The following is a 27,325-nucleotide window of genomic DNA, read 5'->3' on the forward strand; positions in this document are numbered from 1 at the left end:
TAATCAGTCACAAAGATATACTCTGCAGGGTATATTTGGCCTCAGTGCTAACTTTATTTTGCTCTCCCACATGCCAGGCAGATAAACCTGTTAAGTTGTGGGTGAACATATCAGACGACACAGCAATTCTTCAAACAGCTCTTGTTTATTCACAGGCCAGAACAGAACAGAACTGAAGGGTTCAGCCGGCCTGCTTATATAGAGCTCAACTACAAAGCAACAGTAACAACTTTCTGTAACTATCCCAATTATCTGAACGTCACTTTCGATCCCTTATTTGCATATGTGGACCTGAACTATCTACAGTATCCCCCTGCTGGCCCAGGGTGAGAACTTCAGTACATAACAAAACCAATGTCTCGTAGGAGGAGGGCATTACGCCAAATGCGAAAACAGCGAAGAAAAAAAAGTACATATGCATTTTTTCCCAAAACAACGTGCTTCAAACTCTTAAAAAGAGCACCCTTCGTGTAAAAGGATTATTGAAAGTGCAAGAAATATATGGATAGCTTCTTGAACAGCGAAATTCAAAGCTTATTTTAAACTAAACGAAGAACTTTCCATCTTTCTAAAAAAAGAATTCTAGTTTGAAATGAGTTGGCATCTTGTTTTGAAAACACTGGGAAGAATTCAACCTCGCGTTATGTCAGCACAAACATTTCAGCTCGCCAGAAAGGGTTATCCTGATCCTCAATCCAGTTTTTTGGGGGGCAGGAAAAGGAGCAGGTGGAGAACAGGTTCCATCACACAAGGGGAAATTCTTCTGTTGAATCCCACCCATTTTGTTTTCATACAGTCAGGGTTTTTTTGCTCTTTTCTTTTTTTAATGCAGCCTGAGCCCAAATCTCCCCTTGCCATCTCACAAGAAGTGCAACATCTATGGGGTCAAGGCAGGAAGGAGACAGAAGAAACACAGGACCCCAGATTCCAGTCACTCAACAGAAAAGGAAGCAACATTTTCATGGTGGAAAGGAACTCTACGTAGGGTCAGAGGGAGGTGGCCCTAGAGACAAGAACATTTGTAAGCAAAATGGGGCAGCACTAACTGGGTCACAGATGCATACGACTCAAGGTTAGCAAGAAACCCACTGATGGGGGGGGGGGAGTAGAAAACAGTTCTTGGCTATTCCGTTTTCCTTGAAATATTTGCCCAGTCCTACTATGGGCAGCAGCTTATGTCAGGTAGATAAAGGTAATATTTTTTGCTAAACACACACTGAAGCTTCTGCTAATAACCTGTCATTTATTTGCAAATCAGGACAGAATGTCATCAGTGATATATCTGAGACTTGTATTTCTAGGCTCAGAAACATGAGTCTCCTAATGCTCACCTCAAATACAAGGCTAGGCATTACAGTGGTACCTCGGGTTACATAAGCTTCAGGTTACAGACGCTTCATGTTACAGACTCCATTAACCCAGAAATAGTACCTCGGGTTAAGAACTTTGCTTCAGGATGAGAACAGAAATCGTGCTCTGGCAGCGCGGTGGAAGCAGGAGGCCCCATTAGCTAAAGTGGTGCTTCAGATTAAGAACAGTTTCAGGTTAAGAACGGACCTCTGGAAATAATTAAGTACGTAACCAGAGGTACCACTGTACAGTCATACCTCTTGTTATGTTTGCATCAGGTTAAATCTTTTCAGGTTGTGTCCCGTGGCGACCCGGAAGAAAAGGAACAGGTTACTTCCGGGTTTTGCCACTCGCGCATGCGCAGACGCTCAAAATGACGTCACGCGCATGCGCAGAAGTGGTGAATTGCGACCCGCAGACGCGGGTTGCGTTCTGCTTAGGTTGCGAACGGGGCCCAGGAACGGATCCCGTTCGCAACAAGAGGTACCACTGTACTTTCCTGGTTCAGATTTTAATCCAAGCAACAGAACAGTTATCTTCCAAGCCTTCTCTCACCCAGGCAGCCCATAAAACCATACCTCACACCCACCCCTCAATCCCCTCCACTGACCCGGTTGGTGTTCCACTAGCATGGGCATAAAGGAGGAAGGAAGGGTCAATCACTTTCTCTCTCTTCTCCTTCCTCTGCTTCTGGTCACCAGTTCACTAGGCTACAAAGAGCTGCTGGGAAATATCGTTTTCTCAAGGGCGCTAGATCAACGAGAATCATTGGAGCCAGTTCCTAGAAGCTGAGGTCCCTTTGGCCGGTGTTAGAAACTCAGATACAGTGGTACCTCGGGTTACATATGCTTCAGGTTAAATACGCTTCAGGTTACAGACTCTGCTAACCCAGAAATATTACCTCAGATTAAGAACTTTGCTTCAGGATGAGAAAGCGTGTTCTCCATAACAGAGAGCACATGTTGCAGTGGGGGCCAAAAAGGCCACCCCACTGTTGTTGGGCAAATTGGCCACATGCTGTGATTGGGCAAGGAGTGTTGCTGGGGAGAGTGTTATGTTGCTAAAGTGTGGGAGGGGTCAGAGGTCTTAAATACAGGGCTCGCAGCCTGGGGCTTTCTCTTGGGCTGCGTGCACCGGATCACCCGCCCACCCTCCCTGAAAAGGGGGGGGGGTTCGTTGTCCTCTGACCGTGCTATGCCTGTCATGGGGTCATCTGCTTAGAGGCAGGGGCCTGGTAGGAATTTTGGTTTTTGCCTACTGCGTAGCAAATCGTCACAACTTGTAAGGTTGGCGGTTAGGCATTGGTTCAAATTGGTTGGTGGAGGGGTAAGTGCCTACCCCTCCAATGGTGGTGCTGAAAGGGAATTCCGTTAAAGGAATCCAGGGGCTTGCCATTCTTTTCGTCCTTGTCCCTGGCATCGGACTTGGGCTGTGCAAGCCACCAGGAGCATGAGGGTGAGAAGTGAGGGACTGAGGCCCAGCTTCATTTTCTCCCCAAAAATTGTTTCCCTCACTGGCTTCCGCTGGAATCCGGAAGTCAGTGCTGTCCCTGGGGCAAGGACAGATAGTCGTAACCAATGCCTAAGCAACCACTCACGTGTGTGTATTTAAATAAAGTTGTGACCAAATTCATGTCAAAAACCTTAAACAAAAATTGATGTGTGAAGTGTGAGTTATTGGGGTGGCCTGGGGGACCTTGGCGCGCAACATAAATCGTGCAGCAGCAGCGCGGCGGCAGCAGCAGGAGGCTCCATTAGCTAAAGTGGTGCTTCAGGTTAAGAACAGTTTCAGGTTAAGAACGGACCTCCAGAATGAATTAAATATTAACCCGAGGTACCACTGTATATAAGGTAAAGAAAAAGAAAAATCCTCAGAGTGGTTTGCAACACATTAAAACATCAAATAAAACAATCCAAAATAAAACATAAACAAGTTCCCTCACTGATTAGTCCTATGTGTGAACTGAATCCACAGAAGAGCGTTCTGGTCTGAGGCAATACAAAAGTTCTGCAATAGCTGATTTACACATGAAACTTATCACTTGATATTGCTATCACCACACGATGAATGTGCAAGCATTAATCATAGTTGCATTGGAACATGGTCAGATTTACACCTCAGGCTTCAGGAAGGTTCTGCGGCTGCAAGCACCCAGTCTCCTTGCTATCAGAGCTTTCCTCAGCACATTCCAAGTCAAAAATAAGCAACTAGTGTCCTTGGCAAACATTTGACACCTGATTGACCCATCGAAAACTCCCTTCTCCCTAGCTACTCTGCAGTTTTCAGAAACCCAAGAGAATACCTGTTCTCAGTTTGCTGTACACATTCTTGTCAAGGATTTGCGAGTTCATCACTTTTAGAAGACTTGCAACACAAGGAGGAAGATATGGTTAAGAGGCCTCGCTTACTCAACATTCCCTAACAAAACTACTGAACTTAAAACATTCAGACGCATTGTGTGAGAGATTGCAATTCACCGAGTGCTTTTTATTAAAAAAATAACTCAGGGCCCACCCATAAACAGAACTCTTCCTCACACACATGCTCAACAGAGTTTTCTTAATTTTCTATTAGTAGGTTAAAAGGGTGACGGAAAGGTGCCACTAATTTGGGCTCTTGCTTCCTGATCCATAGAAGGAAACATGCTCCTTTTTTTGTATCTACTGCCCAGCAAGGAGGTTTAATATGGGAGAAGAGGCAGATAGTTTGTGTGGGGGCAGCTACCACTCTCCTCCAACCTATGGCAGTGACACCATGTTCCTGTAGAAGCAACAAGCCTGGCGCCATTTTGAAAGAGGGGCTCACTTAATGTGTTACTGCTTCTGTGCCACTAGAGGATTTGGGTTCTGGACGCCAGAATTAAACGCCAGCACTCTAGTGAAAGTATTTGTGGATCACTGGGGACTTCCATGGCTACAGCCTAAAAATAGTCACCATGTCACATTGGAATAGCGTTTGCAGAACACAGAACTTTAGAAATGGAATTTACTTGGCTTGTCACTTCATCAATATTAACTGTACCTGGTTTTTCCCCCTCTAAAGTGAATGAGACAAGTTCTTATCTTCAAATGAAACCACGCCTAACTATGTTTTCTTTCACTCATCCTACATCACCTTTACCTCTTCTCTCCCATTCTTTCAGCCAGTGTGGTGTAGTGGTTAAGAGCGGTAGACTCGTAATCTGGGGAACCGGGTTCGCGTCTCCGCTCCTCCACATGCAGCTGCTGGGTGACCTTGGGCCAGTCACACTTCTCTGAAGTCTCTCAGCCTCACTCACCTCACAGAGTGTTTGTTGTGAGGGAGGAAGGGAAAGGAGAATGTTAGCCGCTTTGAGACTCCTTCAGGTAGTGATAAAGCGGGATATCAAATCCAAACTCTTCTTCTTCTTCCTTACCTAGCACCAGAACTTTCCAAGCAAGCATTGCAAAGGCAGTAACCACCTGGGATGCACAAACAGCGGGCCTGTAGACACGCCACTAAAACAAACTTATAAACACAAGTAGGAGGAAGTATTATGTCTAGAACATGACAAAAAATGTATGATTGGGGTTGAAGGGAGTGAAAGATAAAAGTCTCCAAAATTTTAAAAGGAAATGTTGGCAAGCAACAAGGGTTTACAATAATTTAAGACTGCAGTCTTCCTTCTCCTTGAGGAAAATGCAATTTTACCACAACAGCTAAACAACATACCAAAACAGCAGAGGCAAATAGCTCTCTGTGTGTCACTGCTGTTTTCAAGTAGGGTACATTCCGTCTCTCTTGGAACAAGTCCACATAAAAACGAACTCCATTAATGGAGGGCTTGTACCTTCCCCCCCCCTTCTTGGTTTAGATTATCGGGCTCTGTTTATGGTTGCTGGAATCCCACAAGCCCACTTGAAGCAAACAAAAACTTTCAGCCAAGGACCTTAACAGGCCCTCCAACATAATGTCATCATCACAAGCCTCGTTTCTGGGTCTCTACCATATAGTCACCAAGGCTACAGATGTCTGGTACCCAAACAATCATCCAAGTTTTAAAAACAATTATTCCCAGTTCCTGCCTTTGTAGGGTTTGGAAAAAATTAAAGGGGGTGGGTGAGCGTGGAAATGTATTCTTAGCTTATTCAAGGACCGGGAAGGGGACAGGAAAAGAAGGTCAAAAATCAGTTTCCATTTCCAACATATTAATTTCAATTTATAGAATTCAAAGGAGGTATCTTTTTTCAATGATATGGATATTCTGACATGTGATACGAATAGGCTGCTCTGAAGTTGAGTTTTATGGAACTATTTTATTGGTATGAGCTTTAAAATACATTTGTCTTAATTGTTTGTTTAGTAATTATTGGATCCCTCTGCAGCACATGCTGAAACCGTCTTCCTGACCATCTGACCCACTATTTGTCTCGTCCCCTCAATCCACTGGAGACTGTCTTCACACACAGGGGAAGTCCCTAACTCATCAAGGGGTTGAGACCCATCGACTACCCTCACCTGGTTTAGCCAGTCGGTAACACTCCATCGTCTCTCAAGACAGACGGGTACCAGAAAAAAAGAAAAAGAAAAACCTCCACAGTCTTGGTAGATTTTTAAGACGTCATCATGACACAACTGAAATGCTACCACAAGAGGCCAGATTTCAGACTACATTTAAGTCTCTTTTTCAATACATGCACATGCCCCTCTACAAATTTAACTAGCCCCTATTCTATTTCCAGTATTTGTCCACAAACCGAGGGGTGGGGGAGAAAGTGGTAGATTAGTAGCACAGTTCTATGCATGTCTAAAGGACGCGGGTGGCGCTGTGGGTTAAACCACAGAGCCTAGGACTTGCCGATCAGAAGGTCGGCGGTTCAAATCCCCATGACAGGGTGAGCTCCTGTTGCTCGGTCCCTGCTCCTGCCAACCTAGCAGTTTGAAAGCACGTCAAAGTGCAAGTAGATAAATAGGTACCGTTCCGGCAGGAAGGTATACGGCGTTTCCGTGCGCTGCTCTGGTTCGCCACAAGCGCTTAGTCATGCTGGCCACATGACCCGGAAGCTGTACGCCAGCTCTTTCGGCCAATAAAGCGAGATGAGCGCCGCAACCCCAGAGTCGGCCACTACTGGACCTAATGGTCAGTGCTCCCTTACCTTTATGCATGTCTACTTAGCAGTCAGTCAGTCCCAAGGAGTTCAGTGGGGCCACTCTGCAATGTGGTATGGGTTTATAGACTTCTCCACCTGCTATCCTATTTATCTATGATCATTTAAGCCAAAAGAAAGGCACTGGAAGGGCATTGCACATCAGGAGCTAAATCACAGGATGCTAATCTTGGGTTTTTCCAGTTCTGGTCTAGCAGTGAAGTCTTGAGTGGCTGCATTAACAGCAGTCAGAAACCAAAACACATGTCTATCCAGAAATAAGCACCTCTGTGCTCAAGTGTACACAGGATTGCACAGGGGCTGTATTAAGAACAAATCAAGAGAGGAAATATCCAAGAAGCAATGAAAGAGGCAAGGGTTTTTGCCTGCTGCACTCTTGAGTTTTGCAGTTGCTTCTCCAGATTATTTTCAGAATTTCCAGGAATTTTTTCTGTTCACTTTCTGTTTTTCTGTTCACTCTAAACAGCTTCAAGACATTTTTTGGGGGGGTTAATCTCCCATCTTCTGAACTTCCCCCTTCATGTTTTCCCTCTTGTTTTTGCTGTGGATTAGCATACCTTCTTAGAATGTACGACAAGCCTTTGGAAAATTGGAGCTGTTTCAAGTGATAAATTTACTTTATAAACAAGAGATAAACTTAAGTTACAAATACTTTTCCTAGCTGCTTTTGTTTTAAAAATTAAAATACACGGAGCGAATGAACTTCCACTTAGAGAACACACAGCCACCTATATTTTATTCATGGTGGTGGAGCGACGTGGGATAAAATCCTATACATATCTGCTCATAAGTAAACTCCGTTGAGTTCATTGCCCCGCTGATGTATATGGGACTTGCTCACAGGAAAGTGTAGGACTGCAGCCAAATGGTGTGAGCCAGAAATCCTCCAGTTCATATCTCACCTCAGCCATATCTCACTAGGCACTCTTAAGAGGCAAGCTACAGTTCATTTAGGCTCAGCTCCTCTTTCTCCAATACAGAGATTATACTCATTTTATACAGCATCATAGCATATTTATATCTATCAATAACCCAAAAGTTAAATGCTCAATGGCAAAACAGCCTCGTTTTAGAGCAGAAAAAGGATGAGGAGGTCTGACAGATCTCCTACTGGTCACCTTCCATTAGGAACATCCTGTTAGAGTCTATTTCATATACAGCACTACCACTGGAGTAGTTATGGATCTTTTAACTGGTTTTTGTCTACCAAAGAGACTGGGTAGAATGAAACTGATTTAGATTAGATTACTTCAACAATGAAGTTTTCTTTTACTCTTGTTTTGTAACTCTGAATACTATTGCGTGGCAAAAAAAAGATACAAGTCCTTACTAAAGTACTATCTGAAGACATCTGAAGGCAGCCCTGTTTAGGGAAGCTTTTAATGTTTAATAGACTATTGTATTTTAATATTTTGTTGGAAGCCACCCAGAGTGGCTGGGGAAACCCAGCCAGATGAGTGGGGTATAAATAACAACTTCTTCTTCTTCTTCTTCTTCTTCTTCTTCTTCTTCTTCTTCTTCTTCTTCTTCTTCTTCTTCTTCTTGCTATCTGCTGTTCTGCAGCTTGAAAATGTCACCCTGTGTAAACCATTAAATGTTTCTGATTTGGAATTCCTGGTCAATGGCTGTTTCCTCTACAACCATCCAAAGTAAATGAAAGCTTCAATACACATGGCAAGTGCAAAGCAAACTTTCAGATTTCTTTGGGTTCAGAGGGGAAGTTTACGTCTTATCTCTGGAATTTTGTTAGCCTGCAGCATTAGCCTATCATTCAACAGCAATACATACCAACTACAGAAGTAATCTAATGCCATCTAGAGCCCAGATTACTACCAACCAAGCCAGTTCATTTTTTTAATGAACTGAATAATGAACTTTTTTTTATTTTTAATTTTTTTTTGTATCCCACCCTCCCCGGCCGAGACCGGGCTCAGGGCGCCTAACATAAAAAAACAATTGATATAAAATCAGACAATAATTAAATCACCTCTTAAAGGCAAGTCAGGATAAAAATAAAATCTGAATTAGATGGCTTTCTGCAGGATTTGGGTTGGGAACAGTAAATGCTCATCAGACCCAACTGTGTACGCTGATCTTATATGGGCCTTCCATTAAATGAACTCCTTCCATCTACAGGTTTGACCAAGAAAAGCATCAACTCTTTGGAACATGGATGCAGAAGAAAAGCGCACATGTGGAATCGTGTTTCCATAGCACCCCATAAGATTTAAATGTAAAATGCATGGCCCATCAAGGTAATTTTAAGGCATTAAAATAATTACAAACATAATAAATATGTTTTTCCCAATAGTTAGCTGGGTATAGAGTTCCACAAAAATGAAAGCGTACAGTTTCCCAACTACACAGAAATTATCTCTTAAAGACCTAGAATTCACCAATTTCTCTAGGGTTGCCATATTTCAAAAAGTGAAAATCCAGACATTGTTTCTTATGGCCAAATCCCAGCTATGTCCAGGAAATTCTGGGTGCATGGCAACCCTAGATCTGTCATTAAAAATCCAGTCACAGGATTAACACATTACCATTGCAATAAAACGCACGTTTCTTTATGATTTATTGGTTCCACAAGCGGAAGATTCTTACGGAGTTTTAAGTCACTGACATGCTTCTATTACTTCCTAGCTTTGAACATTCAGATCTGTAGCTCTGCCAAAACCAAAAAGTCATTAAGAACCATATTTTAAAATTATAGCTCTATTATTTAATAAAAAATAAAGCAGTCTCTTGGGTCTTTTAAGTTGGAGCTTTCAGCACTGCACATACACACCAAGCTATATCTTGCAGCTAATAGCATTCTTGCTAGATTTTGAGCTGCTCCCATTCATTTCAATGCGCCTTGAGGAGCATATCTCAAAAGACAGGTGCGTCAATTTTCCACCCTGTCTTCTGTAAGAGTATCCAAGACCTGAAACCTAAGGCAGTTACTTCACTTTACATGGAGGTACAATGACAACCCTCATAGCCAATTCAAATGTACATACAAATCTGCCTCATTCACATGTCACAGCAGCCCATCTTAACCATGGTGCCATCATGAAAAGGCCTCTCTCCTGCTCCCTGAACAGCTCAGACAAGCCGTTCTGTAGTTTGTCATATTGTCACTTCCTCGGGAGTACAGTGGTACCTCGGGTTAAGTACTTAATTCGTACCTTAACCTGAAACTGTTCTTAACCTGAAGCACCACTTTAGATAATGGGGCCTCCTGCCGCCGCCGCCGCACGATTTCTGTTCTTATCCTGAAGCAAAGTTCTTAACCTGAAGCACTATTTCTGGGTTAGCGGAGTGTGTAACCTGAAGCGTATGTAACCTGAGGTACCACTGTAAAAGTCCGCTGAACTGGGTGGGGCTTGCTTCCCAACAGACATATACAGAATCATGAAAACATCACTAAAGTGAAGCATTTTGGGTCTGAAAGACTTACCTCCAAAGATCTCCATGCTATTTTCCTTACAAAAAAAGTGGGCTCAACCAATATTTATCACAGCCAAAGGTCTTACAAAAAAATAATAACACTACTGACCTCCAGACGTGCTACTGCGGGGGGGGGGGGGACACACTAAAATCCACAATGCCAACAACCATGCTTTAAATGAACAATTAAGTCTGGTGGAGTAGGAATGCAATTTTCTTTCCTTTTAATATCCTTGTGCCCTATAATCTATATCTGGAACATATTTCAGATTGGTGCAACACTGCAAAAAAAAAAGCAGCAGCATACAATATTTCTAGGCTTTGAAAAAAAGAAAACACTTCCCCAAATTGCCCACGCCCGATCTATGTTGGCAATTTTGGGCATGTTAATTGATGGGGTAGGGAGGACTGATACTTGTCTGACTTATCGAACTTTCTCCCATTCAGAGAGGCTTGTAACTTGCCAGAGGCCTGCAGCAATTTTACAGGCCTGTGCTGAAGTTATAAGAGGTTGTTGTTGTTTTTAGTGTTCAAACTCAGATGGATGAATTTCCATACATAATTCTCAGCTTCGAGAATATAGGAATCATGCAGGTCATGTTTACCACATAACCACCACTGAAGAAATGAACTGATTTATATACATAAATAGTTTCAAAATTGTACAGGCACCAAAACACAAACATATACCTCAAACAGATGACCAGTATGTTGATATAATGTTGCCTGATCCCTTCATCTTTGTAACAGCCCCTGTAACAGAACATAACTCAACCCATCCCCCTGCTTTGCATACTATTAGTAGTAGTAGTAGTATAAAAATTCTTAGACTCTTAACTCTCAAACCCAGCAGCCATTCTGATGAATTTTAACATCTCACTTCAATGTCCCAAAGGTAAGATTCTGAGATGACTGGGTTTTTTTATTTAAAATATCAATGGAGTAGAAACCATTACCTGGTTTCGGATATGTTCCATTTTGTTTCCAAGTTGGTAGGCACTGTTATAGGGAATGATGGCATTTGACGGGAATGTGTTCCGCAGGGCGGGCACAACTACCAAGAAGGCCCTTTGCCTGGTTCTCTGTAACTTTATTTCTCACAGTGGCCGAACCGCCGGAAGGCCCTCGGAACTGGACCTCCGTGTCTGGGCTGAACAATGCGGGTGGAGACGCTCCTTCAGGTACACAGGGCCTCAGCTGATGTGAAGGGAAAGTGAATTTGCTTGGTCCAGGTGAATGTGAGAGTTCTCTCACACAACCAAAACCAACATTAAGCAGGATCGCCCCTCCCCACACACACCTGTCAAATTTGGCCCACAAGGCAGACCCTGATAAGGATTTGGCCTATGGAGTCAAAAAGGTCCCCTAGTCCTGCTATAACAGTATCCTAGAAGTTGAACATTAAGAGTCAGAGGAATGATGTGCACCAAAATTTAAAAAAAACTCCTCTCTTCCCCATACTATACTTCTCCCGCTACTGAAAATTGCTGATGGTCTTAGCAGACCTCTTAATGACTCTTGAGCCTGCTGCAGCAATTGTAATGTGCTGTGCTAGAAGCTGTGTGACTTTCAATCGCATTTTTATTGCTTCCTTGATTTCTTACATTGTATGTATTTTATTGTACTGCAGTTTGAAATCCACAGAAGTCAAATGGTAAGTGTTCTTCACAGACATTCTGCAAGCCACCTGTGTGAAGCAGTGATCCTTCAGACCACAGTTTGGGAACTCCTGCCCTACTGTTCAAAAATAAAGCGCTCGGATTCAGGGGCTGTGAGCCAGCACCAATCCTGAGCTGTTTAGCACCAAGGAGCGCAGTTGTGGAAGATTTCAGGAGAGCAGGAAGGGGGGGAAAGGTGTCCCTTGCCAGAAGGAAGGCTTCTGGAGCCTTGAACGGCTCCCAGTACGTTTCCGAGCACAATTCAAAGTGTTGGTGCTGACCTTTAAAGCCCTAAACGGCCTCGGTCCAGTATACCTGAAGGAGCGTCTCCACCCCCATCATTCTGCCCGGATGCTGAGGTCCAGCGCCGAGGGCCTTCTGGCGGTTCCCTCATTGCGAGAAGCAAAGCTACAGGGAACCAGGCAGAGGGCCTTCTCAGTAGTGGCGCCTGCCCTGTGGAGCGCCCTTCCAGCAGATGTCAAAGCGATAAACAACTACCTGACATTCAGAAGACATCTTAAGGCAGCCCTGTTCAGGGAAGTTTTTAACGTGTGATATTTTACTGTATTTTTGGTTTTTATGGAAGCCGCCCAGAGTGGCTGGGGAGGCCCAGCCAGATGGGCGGGGTATAAATAATAAATTATTATTATTATTATTATTATTATTATTATTATTAAACAAGACCACTAATGATGCAGATGGAACCTAACTCTATTTCCATCTGTCAACTTAGTCAAGTGAAGCTATGCGGTTTGTATTTGGTGATGGGCTGGATGAAAGCCAATAAACTGACAATGAATCATGAGAAGGAGTAAGTGGTTCTCATGTCTGTGGAATCAGGCAGGCAGCTTTTTCCAGATAGGGTTGTACTCCCTTTAAAGGAAAAGGTACACCGTGTGCAGGTATTCCTGGATCCAGCACTGTCACCATTAACACAGGTGGCCTCAGTGGTACAGAGTGCTTTTTCCCAGAGCTGGCTGCTTTGCCAGCTGCAGTTGTTCCTTGACAGTGAACAGTTTGTTCACAGTGACCCACATTCTAGTAACCTCCCAAGGGAATTGCTGCAATGCACTGTACATGGGGCTGCCACTGAAGACCACCTGGAAGTGTTCAAATGGTGCAGCTGGGTGGAATCTTATCACACTGATTCTGTTCTCTTCCAAATCCAATTCAAAGTGCTGGCACCTGCATCTAAAGCCCGAAAAGGCTTGGGATGAAAATACCCAAAGGAACACCTTTCCCTTATGCTAAGCTGCCTGTAACTATGAAGTCTTAAAAGGCTGCATTTGACTGCTGCGGGTGAGCCCACGGTGAGGAATACAGCCTTTTTGGTGGTGGCACCGGGAATGTGGAATGCCCTTCACTCACAGGTGCAATTAGTGCTGACATCATTCTAGCACCAGGTTTAAACTCAATTATTTGCCCAGGCATTTTAATGGCTGTTCAGCCTGATCTGTTGCTTTTAACTGCTTTTGTGTATTTTGAATGGTGGGTTTTTATTGTTGTGTGTTTTTTATGTTTTGTATCCCATCTGCAGCCAATCGGAAGCCGTGCCTTGGTTTCTGAATGGTTTCGGGAGTCGAATGGACTCCCGGAATGGATTATCGTAAGTTCGAGAACCAAGGTACCATTATACTGTATGATTACACAGTGCGGTAAGGAACCTAGCTATGGAGACCCATATGCATATCTTCTTGGCTGGATCAGAAAGCTTTGGCATTTCAGACAGCTAGTCTAGGTCAATGTAGGATTTGCATTCAGGACCTTCACATTCCCTGTAGGTCTTGTTGACTTTTTTCTTCAAAGTAGGCAATCCACACAATGAACACACAATATTTTTAAAGCATATCAAATGCACATTTAAGGAACATGACTCCCCCCCCCAAATCCTGGGAACTGAACCCCCCCCTACAGATCTACAATTCTAAGCACTCTTAACAAGCTACAAAATGTGTGCTGGATGCGCTTACAATGTATAGTAAAGATCTGTCCTATGACACTCCAAGACTGATATCTGGGGGGAGGGGGGGGGAACTTAAGCACAGGCACTGACACAAAAAAATCTTCTAAATTGCAACTCAGAAAGGTAAAGTCACTTCAAACGGCAACAGAATTTGGAAATAACAAAAACTGATATGCCACCAAGAAAAGATACGGAAGATTAGCAATACCTGAAGAAGAATATACTTGAATGTTTGCCACCCAGCTCAGGGGAACACCACTGTCATTTTTGCTCTACATCCAGCAACAACCAACTCACCATGCAGAGAGCCTTACCATCTGGCAGACAACCGCAGAGTAGCAAAAAACTTATACCAGTAATTCAGATGGTAACTCGTTTTTAATAAACAAAAAGACCATACTAGGTGGTAAATTACTACTGTATAGACTCAGCATACCTAGCTGTCATCACAACAAGACCTGGTCCTTCCATCACAAGGGAGTTCCGTTTGCACTGACATGAGAAACAGTCCTTAACAGTGATGTTTCAGGCACCAACTACCATATTTTTCGCTCTATAAGACGCACTTTTTCCCTCCTAAAAAGTAAGGGGAAATGTGTGTGCGTCTTATGGAGCGAATGCAGGCTGCGCAGCTATCCCAGAAGCCAGAACAGCACGAGGGATCATTGCTTTCGCTGCGCAGCGATCCCTCTTGCTGTTCTGGCTTCTGGGATTCAGAATTTTTTTCCTCTTGTTTTCCTCCTCCAAAAACTAGGTGCGTCTTATGGTCTGGTGTGTCTTATAGAGCGAAAAATACGGTATATGCTACACAGTGGTTAGAAAACATCATTTCAGGCAATTTCTCCCTTTCTTAGAACAGTTTTTCAGCTGCTAGAATAACTACAGGTCTGGGCCTTCTGCTCTATTTTGAATCATAATGTTTGATGAAAGGTTCTTATGGCGCCAATCCCCTATTCTCCCCTCAACATGCACTGTTCTGACTGCATGTCTGTTCTAGCAACTCTACACACAGTTTATCAGCCTAACTGCAAGACATTAACAAGACAGGTGCCAACTGTTAAGTTGTGGGTGAACATATCAGACGCCACAGCGATTCTTCAAACAGCTCTTGTTTATTCACAGGCCAGAACAGAACTGAACTGAAGGGTTCAGCCAACCTGCTTATATGGAGCTCAACTACATGGCAACAGTAACAACTTTCTGTAACTATCCAATCACTGAACGTCACTTTCAATTCCTTATTTGCATATGCAGACCTGAGTGAAAACTATCTACAGTATCCCCCTGCTGGCCCAGGGTGAGAACTTCAGTACATAACACCAACAACAGCCCAGAAGGTTCTTCAATTTGTTAAGTGATGCTGGAGGTTATGAGGGACATTTGGCTCAGCAAAGAGAGGTAGGATTTGGAGTTCAAAACCTGGACTCACATCTTAGCCATGAACTTACTGAGCTGTCCTTGTTAAAAAAAAAAAAAAAACTCTGGGGTTGCGGCGCTCATCTCACTTTATTGGCCGAGGGAGCCAGCGTACAGCTTCCGGGTCATGTGGCCAGCATGACTAAGCCGCTTCTGGCGAACCAGAGCAGTGCACGGAAACACCGTTTACCTTCCCACCGGAGCGGTACCTATTTATCTACTTGCACTTTGACGTGCTTTCAAACTGCTAGGTGGGCAGGAGCTGGAACCGAGCGACAGGAGCTCACCCCGTCTCGGGGATTCGAACCACTGACCTTCTGATCAGGAAGTCCTAGGCTCTGTGGTTTAACCCACAGCGCCACCCGCGTCCCATGCTTAGGTGGGGCATAGCAAAAAAAAAAGGCTGGGAACCACTAGGGAAGGTGTGTTTAACCCTTCAATTTAACCACACAGAGATGCTATTACCCTATGGGGGGGCAGTGACAAGAGGTCTTCCCCTACAATTTGGCTAATAGTTTGAGCGATGGGGTTTACATTGACAAAATGGTACTAGGGAAGGGTTAAATACTACCAGTACCATTTCCCAGATCACACTAGGAACACACGAACCCTGGAAGTTTCGAAGTACAGTGGTACCTCGGGTTAATTACTTAATTCGTTCCAGAGGTCTGTTCTTAACCTGAAACTGTTCTTAACCTGAAGCACCACTTTAGCTAATGGGGCCTCCTGCTGCTGCTGTGCTGCCGGAGCACGATTTCTGTTCTCATCCTGAAGCAAAGTTCTTAACCTGATGTACTATTTCTGGGTTAGCGGAGTCTGTAACCTGAAGCGTATGTAACCTGAAGTGTAGGTAACCCGAGGTACCACTGTAATATATTGGGATATCCAATCACAGACCTCCCATGTAACATATACTTTGGTCCTCCACTTCCATTCCCTGTATTCAGTGGAAGCAGAAATCCACCTCACAGACTTTTACATTTCCCTAGCCCAAGGAAATAAACTAATTAAACTCTGCATAAAATATATATCAATAAATTAATGGTAGCAAATGTGTGCTCCTTATTGCGCAGAAACAGTGGGATAATGGAAGAATGCAAACATATGAATGAAACAAGCTGGTGTGTACAAGTGAAGGATGAGATAATTAATGGAAATATGGTCCTTCGTCAGCGCTACGTCCAATTTTTGCTTTCACCGACTTCCTTCTCCCACACTGCCCATTTACCACAGTCTGAAATCAGAATTCTATTTCTCTACATACAAAGTTAAGTACAAGTGAATTTAAAACACAGAAGTATAAAATCCACAACTGATACAGTACACTGAACAGTTATCTGCTAACCTGCACTGCTAACCTGCTGCACAGTTGCCATCAAACTTTAGGCTGAAAGCTCTTTGAGACAGGAACTTGTTCTTTGTTTGAGGCTTCTGCTGTAAAGAGGCACTGATGTCAGCACTACCTCCAAATGGTTTATCTATGGGAGCACAGATCTCTAAGAGATGTGAGGTTGCCAAGATTTAAGTCACGTTTATATTTGGAACGATAAACTGTAAGGTTGGAATAGGGTCAGAAGTTAATGTAATCCTCTGCCCAAGCCCAATACTATTAAAAGGTAATACCACCAAACAAATGAAAAACAGGTTGTAGGTGAATGCAACACAAGTGACTGTGGACTCCCATGTTCCTTCCATCCTTAGCTTCCCATTCATTACTTATTTGCTGCCAATGGTGAAATGACAGGGACCAGGAAAATACTTAGGTAGTGCAGCACCAATAACTTCTTTCCCCCCCCCCCAAACCCACTGAAAATGCTCTCCATTGGGACTTCAGGAGCCAAGGACGTCCCAAGGCTGACACCAGAAGCACAAAGGACACACACAGCATCAAAGCCGTGTATGAATGTGTTGTTACAATACCTCGTTGCACATCATCACAAGACAACAGGTTGCACCATAAATGTTTTCCGAGCCACCACCGGATTTCGCCGCTAACAAGATTATTAAATCATTAAAATTTCTTCCTTCAACTAAGGGGATAGGGCAATGAAGAGTCTCAACAACCAACCCCATCAACAAACATCTCGGCTACTATACAAGGCAAGCTTATGCCGAGTTTAAGCACATTGTAGGAGTTCCCAAAAGAGAACTTCTACTAATACAAAATTTTCAAAGTTTGTCCAAACCATGCCTAAAATTAATTAATCGGTATAGTAATTAATGTTCATACATATACATATTTCATAGCGGTTTATGTTGCAGATCGCAAGCACTATCTGGTTAGTACTTGGCGGCAACCTGAAAAACAATGCAAACATTAGAATTTTCATTCTTGCCTATATGGGCAAGTTATCACGTTATAACAAACTGAACTGATGCTTAGAAGCCTATATATTGTAATAGATGAAGAAACCTACATATTCGTGTTCCTATAAATATACGGTAATTCCCACAGATAGGCAGAATGAATACATGATACAAGGAAATGTTTTTCTTTTAAGAAAATTTGTTTTGTTCCATGCAACCACCAATCATCCTTCTAGGATCTGTGAATCGGCAGCACTTCATAATAGGCTTGAAGTGTTAATCTGGGTAGTTTACTGCCTTAATTCTTTCCCAAACAGGTTCCTAGCCTCAAGAGCACGGGTAGGCAAACTAAGGCCCAGGGGCCGGATCTGGCCCAATCGCTTTATAAATCTGGCCCACGGACAGTCCAGGAATCAGCGTGTTTTTACATTAGTAGAATGTGTCCTTTTATTTAAAATGCATCTCTGGGTTATTTGTGGGACATAGGAATTCATTCTCTCCCCCCCCCCCCAAAAAAAAAACATATAGTCCGGCCCTTCACAAGGTTTGAGGGAGAGTGGACCCCTGATGAAAATGTTTGCTGACCCCTGCTCAAGAGTAACCATCTTTCTTTATTTCAGAGCAGTGTAGCAAAACAACACCAGCACCGAAGAGTCTTATGGCAGCTTAAAGACTAACAATATCATTCCAGCACTAAGGTTTTGTGGACTAGTCTAATTCAAGGAAAAGCAAACTTTCCTCCAACAAAATGCCTAAGGTCCTACTACACTGAGTTTTGACTGTTTATCACCCTGCAAAAAAGACTGTGAACAGAAATGCTGTAGGCGTTATAAATTCACAGGCTACCTATCCATTATAAGGTTGTAATATTCAAATCACACACAGGGAGGTTTAAATTGAGTAGACAGTCTATAAGTGGCATGTGGTGGTTAAGACATAAAGCATGGCTTAATACCTCAAACTTACAAGGACTCACAAGTATTTCAAGGAAATTACTTATGTTATGAGATATACAATCCTATGAGATATGCAACCCTACCTAGGAGTGTTTTCCACTGAACAGTATGGGCTTGCTTCTGAGTAAGCATATAGGGTTGAACCATAAATGGGCAACACAATACAGTACAACAATCTCTAACGATGGAAATCGCTCGCACTGCTTTATTATTGAGTTCAACCATTTACCGATATTGCCAAAGCGCATCGCCAACTTAATATGCGTGTTTTGCCACGCTTTGCTTTTTTTGACTACGACCTTTCCCCAAGGTGGCTCTGAATTAAGATTTGCCCAAGTGCAAGTTCTCTGCATCTTAACTCATCGGGAAAGAATGCGCTCGATACGTTATCTATTAATCAGAGCGCGCCTGGCTTGCTTTTTTTCTTTAAAGGAGTACTCTGCTTTTAATGTGGGGAGTCGGGGGGGGGGGGGCAACTCGGTTACGGGGAGAAAGCGCACGACCACAAGAGAGAAAAGGAAGGAGAAAACACAGTGCTCGCCTCCCATGTCCCCCCCCCCCCGCACCAACCATCCCACTTTCCCCGTTCAAACTAAGGTCAAACTTAGTTGCTTCGGAGAACCTTCGGCGCGCCTTTCGTTTTCCAAGCGTTGCGCAACCTCTCCAAAGCGGACGGAGCGAACAGCTTCGGTGTCAACGCGTTTTAAGGGACGGGCTGGTGGTTGGGTGGCAGGGATGGGGGGGGGGTCCGAAAAGCTCTACGGCTGCCCTGCTTGAAAGCGCGCTTCCCCCCCTTCCCCAAAAACTTTTTCCAGGGCTCCCCGGACAAGCCCATGACGCACGCCGCCCCTGCGCTCCGAAGGGAAAGCCCTGGAGCCTTTGGCCCGTCCGCCTCCCCTCCGGCAGGTATACCTCTTCCTCCTGCAGGTTGGGCTCGGCGGGGCTGTGCTCCTGCTCGCCTTTGGCGCTGTTCATGGTTCCCTCCGCCGGTCCGGAGCGCCCTGGCCCGCCGCCGCCTCCTCGCCTCTCCCGTCCGCGGCGCGTCTGGGCTGAGGTGCCGGGCAGGCGAGCGCGCCGAGGCGAGGCGAAGAAGCAGCAGCGGGGCTCTCGCCCTGGCCACCAGCAGCGGCAGCAGCTGCTTCTGCAGCATGCAGGGCTTCCCCGGCGGCGAGAGAGAGACCCCGAGCGAGCCGCGTGAGGGGCGGGAAAGAGGCGGCGGCGGCGCGCGGCGGCTTCTTTTCCGTGGAAGGAAGTCGTGAGGGGAAGAGCCGCGAGCTCCTCGCCTGCGCGCCTGGCTCTGGTTGGCGGGGAAGGTGGCTGGCGCGCCTGGCGCCCACTCCCTGGGACGAGGTGGGAGGGAGCGGAGGAGGAGGAGGGGGTGTTGGGGGGTGTCGACTAATCGCGAGGGAGAGGAGAGGAAGCCCCCTCAGCAGCCCTCTGGCCCCAGCACGTGAAGAGAGGCGGGTCAGAAAGCAAGGCGTCGAGGCTTGGGGAAGGAAGGAAGGGAGGAGGAGCTTGGCGGGGTGATGACTCCCAAACCCAATGGCAAATGACAAGTGGTCGTGTGAACTTCAAGGGGGACCCACGAGGGGCACCTAGTCCAGCCCCCTGCCACGCAGGAATCTTTCGCCCCTCGTGGGGCTCGAACCCAGGTTGTTGGCGTCCGTCTGTCTCTGGCGACAATGGAAAAGCGTGCGCCTTTGGGGGTGAAGTCAGACAGTTGGAAGGAGCCAACGCCTCGGGGTCGAGATCCCTTCAAACCACCACCCCCCTAAAATGTTTGAGGGGGCCACAGTTGGGATACAGTGGAACCTCAAGTTGCAATTGTGATCCGTGCAGGAGGCACATTCGCAACCCGCAGCGTTCGCAACCCGCAGCACGGCGTCTGGGTCGCGGTTTGGCGCTTCTGCGCATGCGCAAAGCGTGGTTTACTGTTTCTGCGCATGCGTGAGCACCGAAACCCAGAAGCAACCCGTTCTGGTACAGTGGTACCTCAGGTTACATACGCTTCAGGTTACAGACTCAGCTAACCCAGAAATAGTGCTTCAGGTTAAGAACTTTGCTTCAGGATGAGAACAGAAATCGTGCTCTGGCGGCGTTAGCTAAAGTGGTGCTTCAGGTTAAGAACAGTTTCAGGTTAAGTACAGACCTCCGAAACGAATTAAGTACTTAACCCGAGGTACCACTGTACTTCCGGGTTCGGCGCGGTGCGCAACCCAAAATCACGTAACCTGAAGCATCTGTAACCCGAGGTACCACTGTACTGAATACAGTTCTGGTTGCCTCGCCTCCAAAAGGGTATTTGTACGCTTGGGAAAGGTTCAGAAAAGGGCAGCCAAAATGATCGATGGGGTGGAGCAACCCACCCCCTCCCCATGAGAAAAGGTGGCAGCCTTTGGGACTTCCTGGTTTATAGAAAAAAGCAAGTGAGAGGTGACATGATAGAAGTTTATAAAATCGTTCATGTGAGAGAGAAAGTGGATAGAAAATGGTTTTCACCCTCTCTCAAAACACTGAAACTTGTGGAAGGTGAATTTTGGAAGATTTGGGACAGATAAAATAAAGAACTTCAGGCAGCACATCGTTAAAACTATGGAAGTTTCTCCCACAGGAGTCAGTGATGGATGACTTTTAAGAGTATTACACGAATTCATGGAGAAAAAAGCTATTGATGGCTACCAGCCACATATAGTAAAAGCTATGGTTTTCCCAGTGGTGATGTATGGAAGTGAGAGCTGGACCATAAAGAAGGCTGATCTCCGAATAATTGATGCTTTTGAATTATGGTGCTGGAGGAGACTCTTGAGAGTCCCACGGACTGCAAGAAGGACAAACCTCTCCATTCTTCAGGAAATCAGCCCTGAGTGCTCACTGGAAGGACAGATCGTGAAGCTGAGGCTCCAATACTTTGGCCAGCTCATGAGAAGAGAAGACTCCCTGGAAAAGACCCTGATGTTGGGAAAGATGGAGGGCACAAGGAGAAGGGGACGACAGAGGATGAGATGGTTGGACAGTGTTCTCAAAGCTACCAGCATTGAGTTTGACCAAACTGCGGGAGGCAGTGGAAGACAGGAGTGCCTGGCGTGCTCTGGTCCAGGGGGTCACGAAGAGTCGGACACGACTAAACAACAACAACAATCAGTCCCTGGAAACTGCCGGAGGGGCGAGGGCTCTTGTGCCTGGGCCTTGCTTGTACATTTCCCACAGGCACCTGGGAGGCCACTGTGAGAACAGGATGCTGGACTTGATGGGCCATTGGCCTGATCCAGCAGGTTCTTCTTACGCAGATGATTTTCCCTATTAAGCACAGATAAATAAATCAGCCCACCAGTTTGCATCAAATCCAAAAGTCATTAGATCCAGGAAGGCTTCACGCTGAGGCTGATCAACATGATACCTGCCTCATGTCACTAAAAATAAGTCTGAAGATCAGAAAGGGTTTATAATGGTTCTAAGATTTCTAAAGGCACAGCTCGCTGCTGACAGTACAGCACAGCACACAAGTGGCTCCTTTGAAGCCCTTTCAATCTGTTGATTCAGTGTGCGTGCGTCTTCATATTCTTTGACTTTTATTTTTATGACAGTAGTTGAAAGAACCACATCCCAGAAAATCACTAGAATATCTATGTTAATTTCAAACACACATACATGCCCCACAATATTTTGACATTATGGACCCAAAAGAGTGCTAAAATAATATATTTTAGGGTCAAACTATAAGTGATATGGAGGGATGCGGGTGGCGCTGTGGGTAAAAGCCTCAGCGTCTAGGGCTTGCCGATCGAAAGGTCGGCGGTTCGAATCCCCGCGGCAGGGTGCGCTCCCGCTGCTCGGTCCCAGCGCCTGCCAACCTAGCAGTTCGAAAGCACCCCCGGGGCCAAGTAGATAAATAGGGACCGCTTACTGGCGGGAAGGTAAACGGCGTTTCCGTGTGCTGCGCTGGCTCGCCAGATGCAGCTTTGTCACGCTGGCCACGTGACCCGGAAGTGTCTCCGGACAGCGCTGGCCCCCGGCCTCTTGAGTGAGATGGGCGCACAACACCAGAGTCTGTCAAGACTGGCCCGTACGGGCAGGGGTACCTTTACTAGAAGTGATATAAAAGGAATTTCCAATGTTTTTTTTTCTTTTGCAAAAGCAGCTGAGGGGAAGGGCACAATCCAGACCTGGGCTTATGCAATGAGGAGAGTTCTTAACCTTTCCTTCCATACTGTTTTCCCGCTGAAACCCCAAGCTGTTATTTTCCCCCTTATTTCAAAAATAAATAAATATGGGCAACACAAGTTTTCTCAGTAAGGGCAAAACAGCACTGCGTAGGGTTTGGGGGTGGGGAGAGATGCAAGGAAATTATGCAGAGGAGGGGAATCTTAAAGGCCTGCCGTCCTGTGCTTTGTACATATTTCAGATAAGGGTCCTTCATGGCAGACTTTCAGAAAGGAAAAACAACGTGGGCATTCCAGTCACAGAAATTTGCATCACATCCAGCTTCGTGTTTAGATTCTGTTTCAGAGCGGGGGGGGGGGGATCCTAGTTGTGGTAATGTAAGATAGCAGGAAAGGGACGCGGGTGGCACTGTGGGTAAAAGCCTCAGCGCCTAGGGCTTGCCGATCGAAAGGTCGGCGGTTTGAATCCCCGCGGCGGGGTGTGCTCCCGCTGCTTAGTCCCAGCGCCTGCCAACCTAGCAGTTCGAAAGCACCCCCGGGTGCAAGTAGATAAATAGGGACCGCTTACTGGCGGGAAGGTAAACGGCGTTTCCGTGTGCTGCGCTGGCTCGCCAGATGCAGCTTTGTCATGCTGGCCACGTGACCCGGAAGTGTCTCCGGACAGCGCTGGCCCTTGGCCTCTTAAGTGAGATGGGCGCACAACCCTAGAGTCTGGCAAGACTGGCCCGTACGGGCAGGGGTAGCTTTAGCTTTACTTTAAGATAGCAGGAACAGAGAGACACACTAAGCAAATAACACACCACAGACTGTTTCTGCTAGGCATTACGAGGCTGACCAAGTAAAAAGACAGCATCATGTCTCTTTTTACAAATGAGTGGCTCTTGGGTACTAGAGGTAACACAGTACCTATCCCCTATGCTTCATTTTCTAGTAAAGTGGTACCTCAGGTTAAGTGCAGTGGTACCTCGGGTTACATACACTTCAGGTTACATATGCTTCAGATTACAGACTCTGCTAATCCAGAAATAGTACCTCGGGTTAAGAACTTTGCTTCAGGATGAGAACAGAAATCTTGTGGCTGCAGCAAGAGGCCCAATTAGCTAAAGCGGTACCTCAGGTTAAGAACAGTTTCAGGTTAAGAACAGACCTCCAGAACAAATTAAGTTCTTAACCCGAGGTAACCACTGTACTTAATTCGTTCCGGATGTCCATTCTTAAGCTGAAACTGTTCTTAACCTGAAGCACCACTTTAGCTAATGGGGCCTCCTGCTGCTGCCGTGCCGCCAGAGCACGATTTCTGTTCTCATCTTGAAGCAAAGTTCTTAACCTGAGGTAATATTTCTGGGTTAGCGGACTCTGTAACCTAAAGCATATGTAACCTGAAGCGTATGTAACCTGAAGCGTATGTAACCTGAAGCGTATGTAACCCGAGGTACCACTGTACTATCACTTAGGAATATTTGGTACCTTAGACCCAGGATGTGCAGCTTTTACTCTGCCAATGGCCACAGTGAAAGGAGGGCATAATTCTTGCTTTCTGCCACCCTCTTTTCTCTCTCTTTCTGCAACCCCTCCTCTGCCCTTACCCATCAGACAGCCAAGGGTGGGACAGATTGCCAGAGGTCTTAACTAAACAGCCTGCAAAAAGGCTTTTGACATTAGGCCGAAAGCCTGGTGCAACCTAGTGCCACAGGTTATCCACCTCTGTCCTATACGGTGTGGTTTCCAATCTGTGTTCCAGTGAACCCTGGGTTTCTTTAGAGAACTTAATAATGTCTTTGTCGCTTAGGCCACTTCTGGCAGATGAATTTTGCTGAAAGACAGCTTGCCCACCGCCGCCACCCATCTTTCCCTGAATATGCTGGTTTCTCTTTCTTTTTTTTTTAACTTAAAAAGGTAAAGGGACCCCTGACCATTAGGTCCAGTCGTGACCGACTCTGGGGTTACAGTGCTCATCTCGCTTTATTGGCCGAGGGAGTCTATGTACAGCTTCCAGGTCATGTGGCCAGCATGACTAAGCCGCTTCTGGCGAACCAGAGCAGCGCACGGAAACGCCGTTTACCTTCCCGCCGGAGCGGTACCTATTTATCTACTTGCACTTTGACATTCTTTCGAACTGCTAGGTGGACAGGAGCAGGAACCGAGCAAGGGGAGCTCACCCCGTTGCGGGGATTCGAACCACTGACCTTCTGATTGGCAAGTCCTAGGCTCTGTGGTTTAACCCACAGCGCCACCCACGTCCCTCTTTTTTTTTAAACTTAGGTCCCACTTTTTCCCCCTGGAGAAGAAAATTTCAAAACAGCTTACATCAATGAACTTGTACATGCAACAGAACCAAATCCACAAAGATACATTAAGCCGCCGAAAAATGCCAACATCATAAAAAACCAAAATATTTCCAAATCAACAAAAACAGTGACTCATCAAACCCCCCAAAACCAAGTGAAGATGTAGAGAGAGAGAGAGACAAAGAACCAATTTGTTCATAATTAGAAGAGGGCAGCAATCTTTGAACATTACGTATTGGGAAGAGCCTTTTACCTCAAGAACACTGTCAGTGCACAACACACAGGGACAGCGATTTCCCCCCCAGAATAAGGTGGAAGTGGGCGGTGTTTGTTTCCTCCCTGTCACCTGAAACACTAAGATTGAAGGAGTCACCTGTCTATCAGTTTGTGCTTGATGGCTTTATGGGCCTGCTGTTCCTATTTTTCTGCCTATCCTTGGAGCACCGTGCATAAAGGACAAGGTGCCAGACAGCATGAAGGGGGGGAAAGGCATCTGATTCTACCTTTCTTTAAGAGAAACCCCTGTCAACCTGCACACAAATTTCTCTTCAGGGATGAGATGTGCCACACTGCAAAGCATTACAGAAATGCCATGGAATAGCCCATATATGGCAGTCAAGAACAAGAAAACGACTGGAGTTTTCCTTCGCAGCTCTAAGGCAGCGTCTCTTTTTAGCTTTTCTTGACGTTTGCCAGTATTTATATAATTGCCAAACACTTGTCCAGTAAGTTATGGTATTTACCTTAAAAGAGCCGGGATCCTTCCCAGGCTCTGTCAGAAGAAATCTCCTTGCAATCTACTTTCCTTCTCTCTCCCAGATAGCTGCTGGAGTAGGTTCACCGTCCAGGTCTCCCCAAAATCACAGCTGTACAGAGAGCAACATACTGTTACAGTGGTACCTCGGGTTAAGTACTTAATTCGTTCCAGAGGTCCGTTCTTAACCTGAAACTGTTCTTAACCTGAAGCACCACTTCAGCTAATGGGGCCTCCTGCTGCTGCTGCTGCGCCGCCGGAGCCCAATTTCTGTTCTTATCCTGAAGCAAAGTTCTTAACCTGAAGCACTATTTCTGGGTTGGCGGAGTCTGTAACCTGAAGCGCATGTAACCCGAGGTACCACTGTATTAAGGTTGAAACTTAGAAAATATGTGAAACCACAGATATTTTAAAAGAAAATTCAATAAAAGTTGACAGCATGGTGGGACTTCATATATTTGTGAGTTTGTGGGGGGAGGGAGTTCCTTCTAACCCCTGGTTCCAGCAAATGTTAAAACATAAGCCCAATGAGGTGATCGCCTGGGAGATGGGGCATTAAGAGAACAAAGGAAAGGGAGCTCTGTGCCAGATGGAAAATGGGTGGGGCACCTCCCTGAACTCAGAGATTGTTAGAAGGAAAGAACCTGAGTTGGGAGCTGAAATGCAGTGATGTGGGCCAGAAGCGAAACAGCAAGCAGAAAGTGAGCCTTGCAGGATCTCTCCTTGACTCCAAGGATGTGGCTGTGAGAGAAACAAGAGCCTTTTGAGGTGGTTAATGCTACTCAGCTGGTATAGCTGTAGCTGGCCTCCCAAGACATATGAAAATGTACTTTGGAACTCTCTTCTTAGGAAGGTTAGACTGATTCCCTCCTTGTTGTCCTTCCACTGGCAAGTGAAGGAAGACCTTTTATTCCAGCAGGTCTTTAGGAACTGACTGTTTTTAAGGAAAGGGCTGGCGCTGCAATATTTTTGTTGTTGTTGCTGCCTGTATTTTTAATAGAATTATAAGATACATACTTTTAATGCTAATACAGTGGTACCTCAGGTTACAGACGCTTCAGGTTACATACGCTTCAGGTTGCAGACTCCGCTAACCCAGAAATAGTGCTTCAGGTTAAGAACTTTGCTTCAGGATGAGAACAGAAATCGTGCTCGGGGGGGGGGGGCGGCAGCAGGAGGGGAGGCCCCTTTAGCTAAAGTGGTGCTTCAGGTTAAGAACAGTTTCAAGTTAAGAACGGGCCTCCGGAACGAATTAAGTACTTAACCTGAGGTACCACTGTAGAATTAAAACTAGCAAACGTAAAAAAATAAAATAAAAAAGATAATTCCTCTTAAATGATAATATTTTCTATGTTTTTAGCTTTCACTACTGTACTTTTATCTGTGTTTTTGTATTTTTATCTGTAAGCTGCCTTGTGAGTCCCAGTCTGGGGAAAAGGTGGGATATTTAAAAATATAACAGCAGCAGCAGCAACAACAACAACAACAAATTCTGTGAGTCAGCTTCTTCTGGCAATGTCTCTGTGTTACAGTAAAGTGGGTTTCTTGTGGTTTTTTGAGAAGGATTATCACTTGAAAGGGGATCTTCAGTCTTCTAATGTGTCTATGAGTTGGTGATGATGGATGGGCTCTTGAACAAGCAGTCTAATTTCAGGTTTCTAGCTGCTTTAGCTGTCTAGCAAGTGCATTCAGACAAGCTGTGATGGAGAAGCTAGAAAGGCTTCTAAGTTTGTAAGGGTTTTCTTTTTAGCAGTGTGTGCTGGTGCAAATGGGGCACTGCCCCACCAACCTCAGCCTGCCCTAGACAGCCCCTGCCTGCCTCACTTATGAGTTACAGCCACTTAGGGCATGATTCTGCCTCTGGTTCTGCCTATTCTGGTCTCCTTGCCTTCTGCCGTATCTGTCCCATTGGACA

The 27,325-nt window shown here is 45.4% G+C and overlaps 1 protein-coding gene across 1 annotated transcript in view; it reads right to left on the bottom strand.

The window, feature by feature from the left end:
• RBPMS (RNA binding protein, mRNA processing factor) overlaps positions 1-19,628 on the bottom strand; it is an 81,978-nt gene extending 62,350 nt beyond the window's left edge. The window contains 2 exon segments of the mRNA XM_077920905.1: positions 19,121-19,235; positions 19,237-19,628. Coding sequence (XP_077777031.1) covers positions 19,121-19,235; positions 19,237-19,358 — 237 coding nt within the window. The 5' untranslated portion in view covers positions 19,359-19,628.
• Positions 19,629-27,325: the final 7,697 nt, after the last annotated feature.

The sequence above is a fragment of the Podarcis muralis genome, chromosome 17, assembly GCF_964188315.1.
Source record: "Podarcis muralis chromosome 17, rPodMur119.hap1.1, whole genome shotgun sequence".
Classification (NCBI taxonomy): domain Eukaryota; kingdom Metazoa; phylum Chordata; class Lepidosauria; order Squamata; family Lacertidae; genus Podarcis; species Podarcis muralis.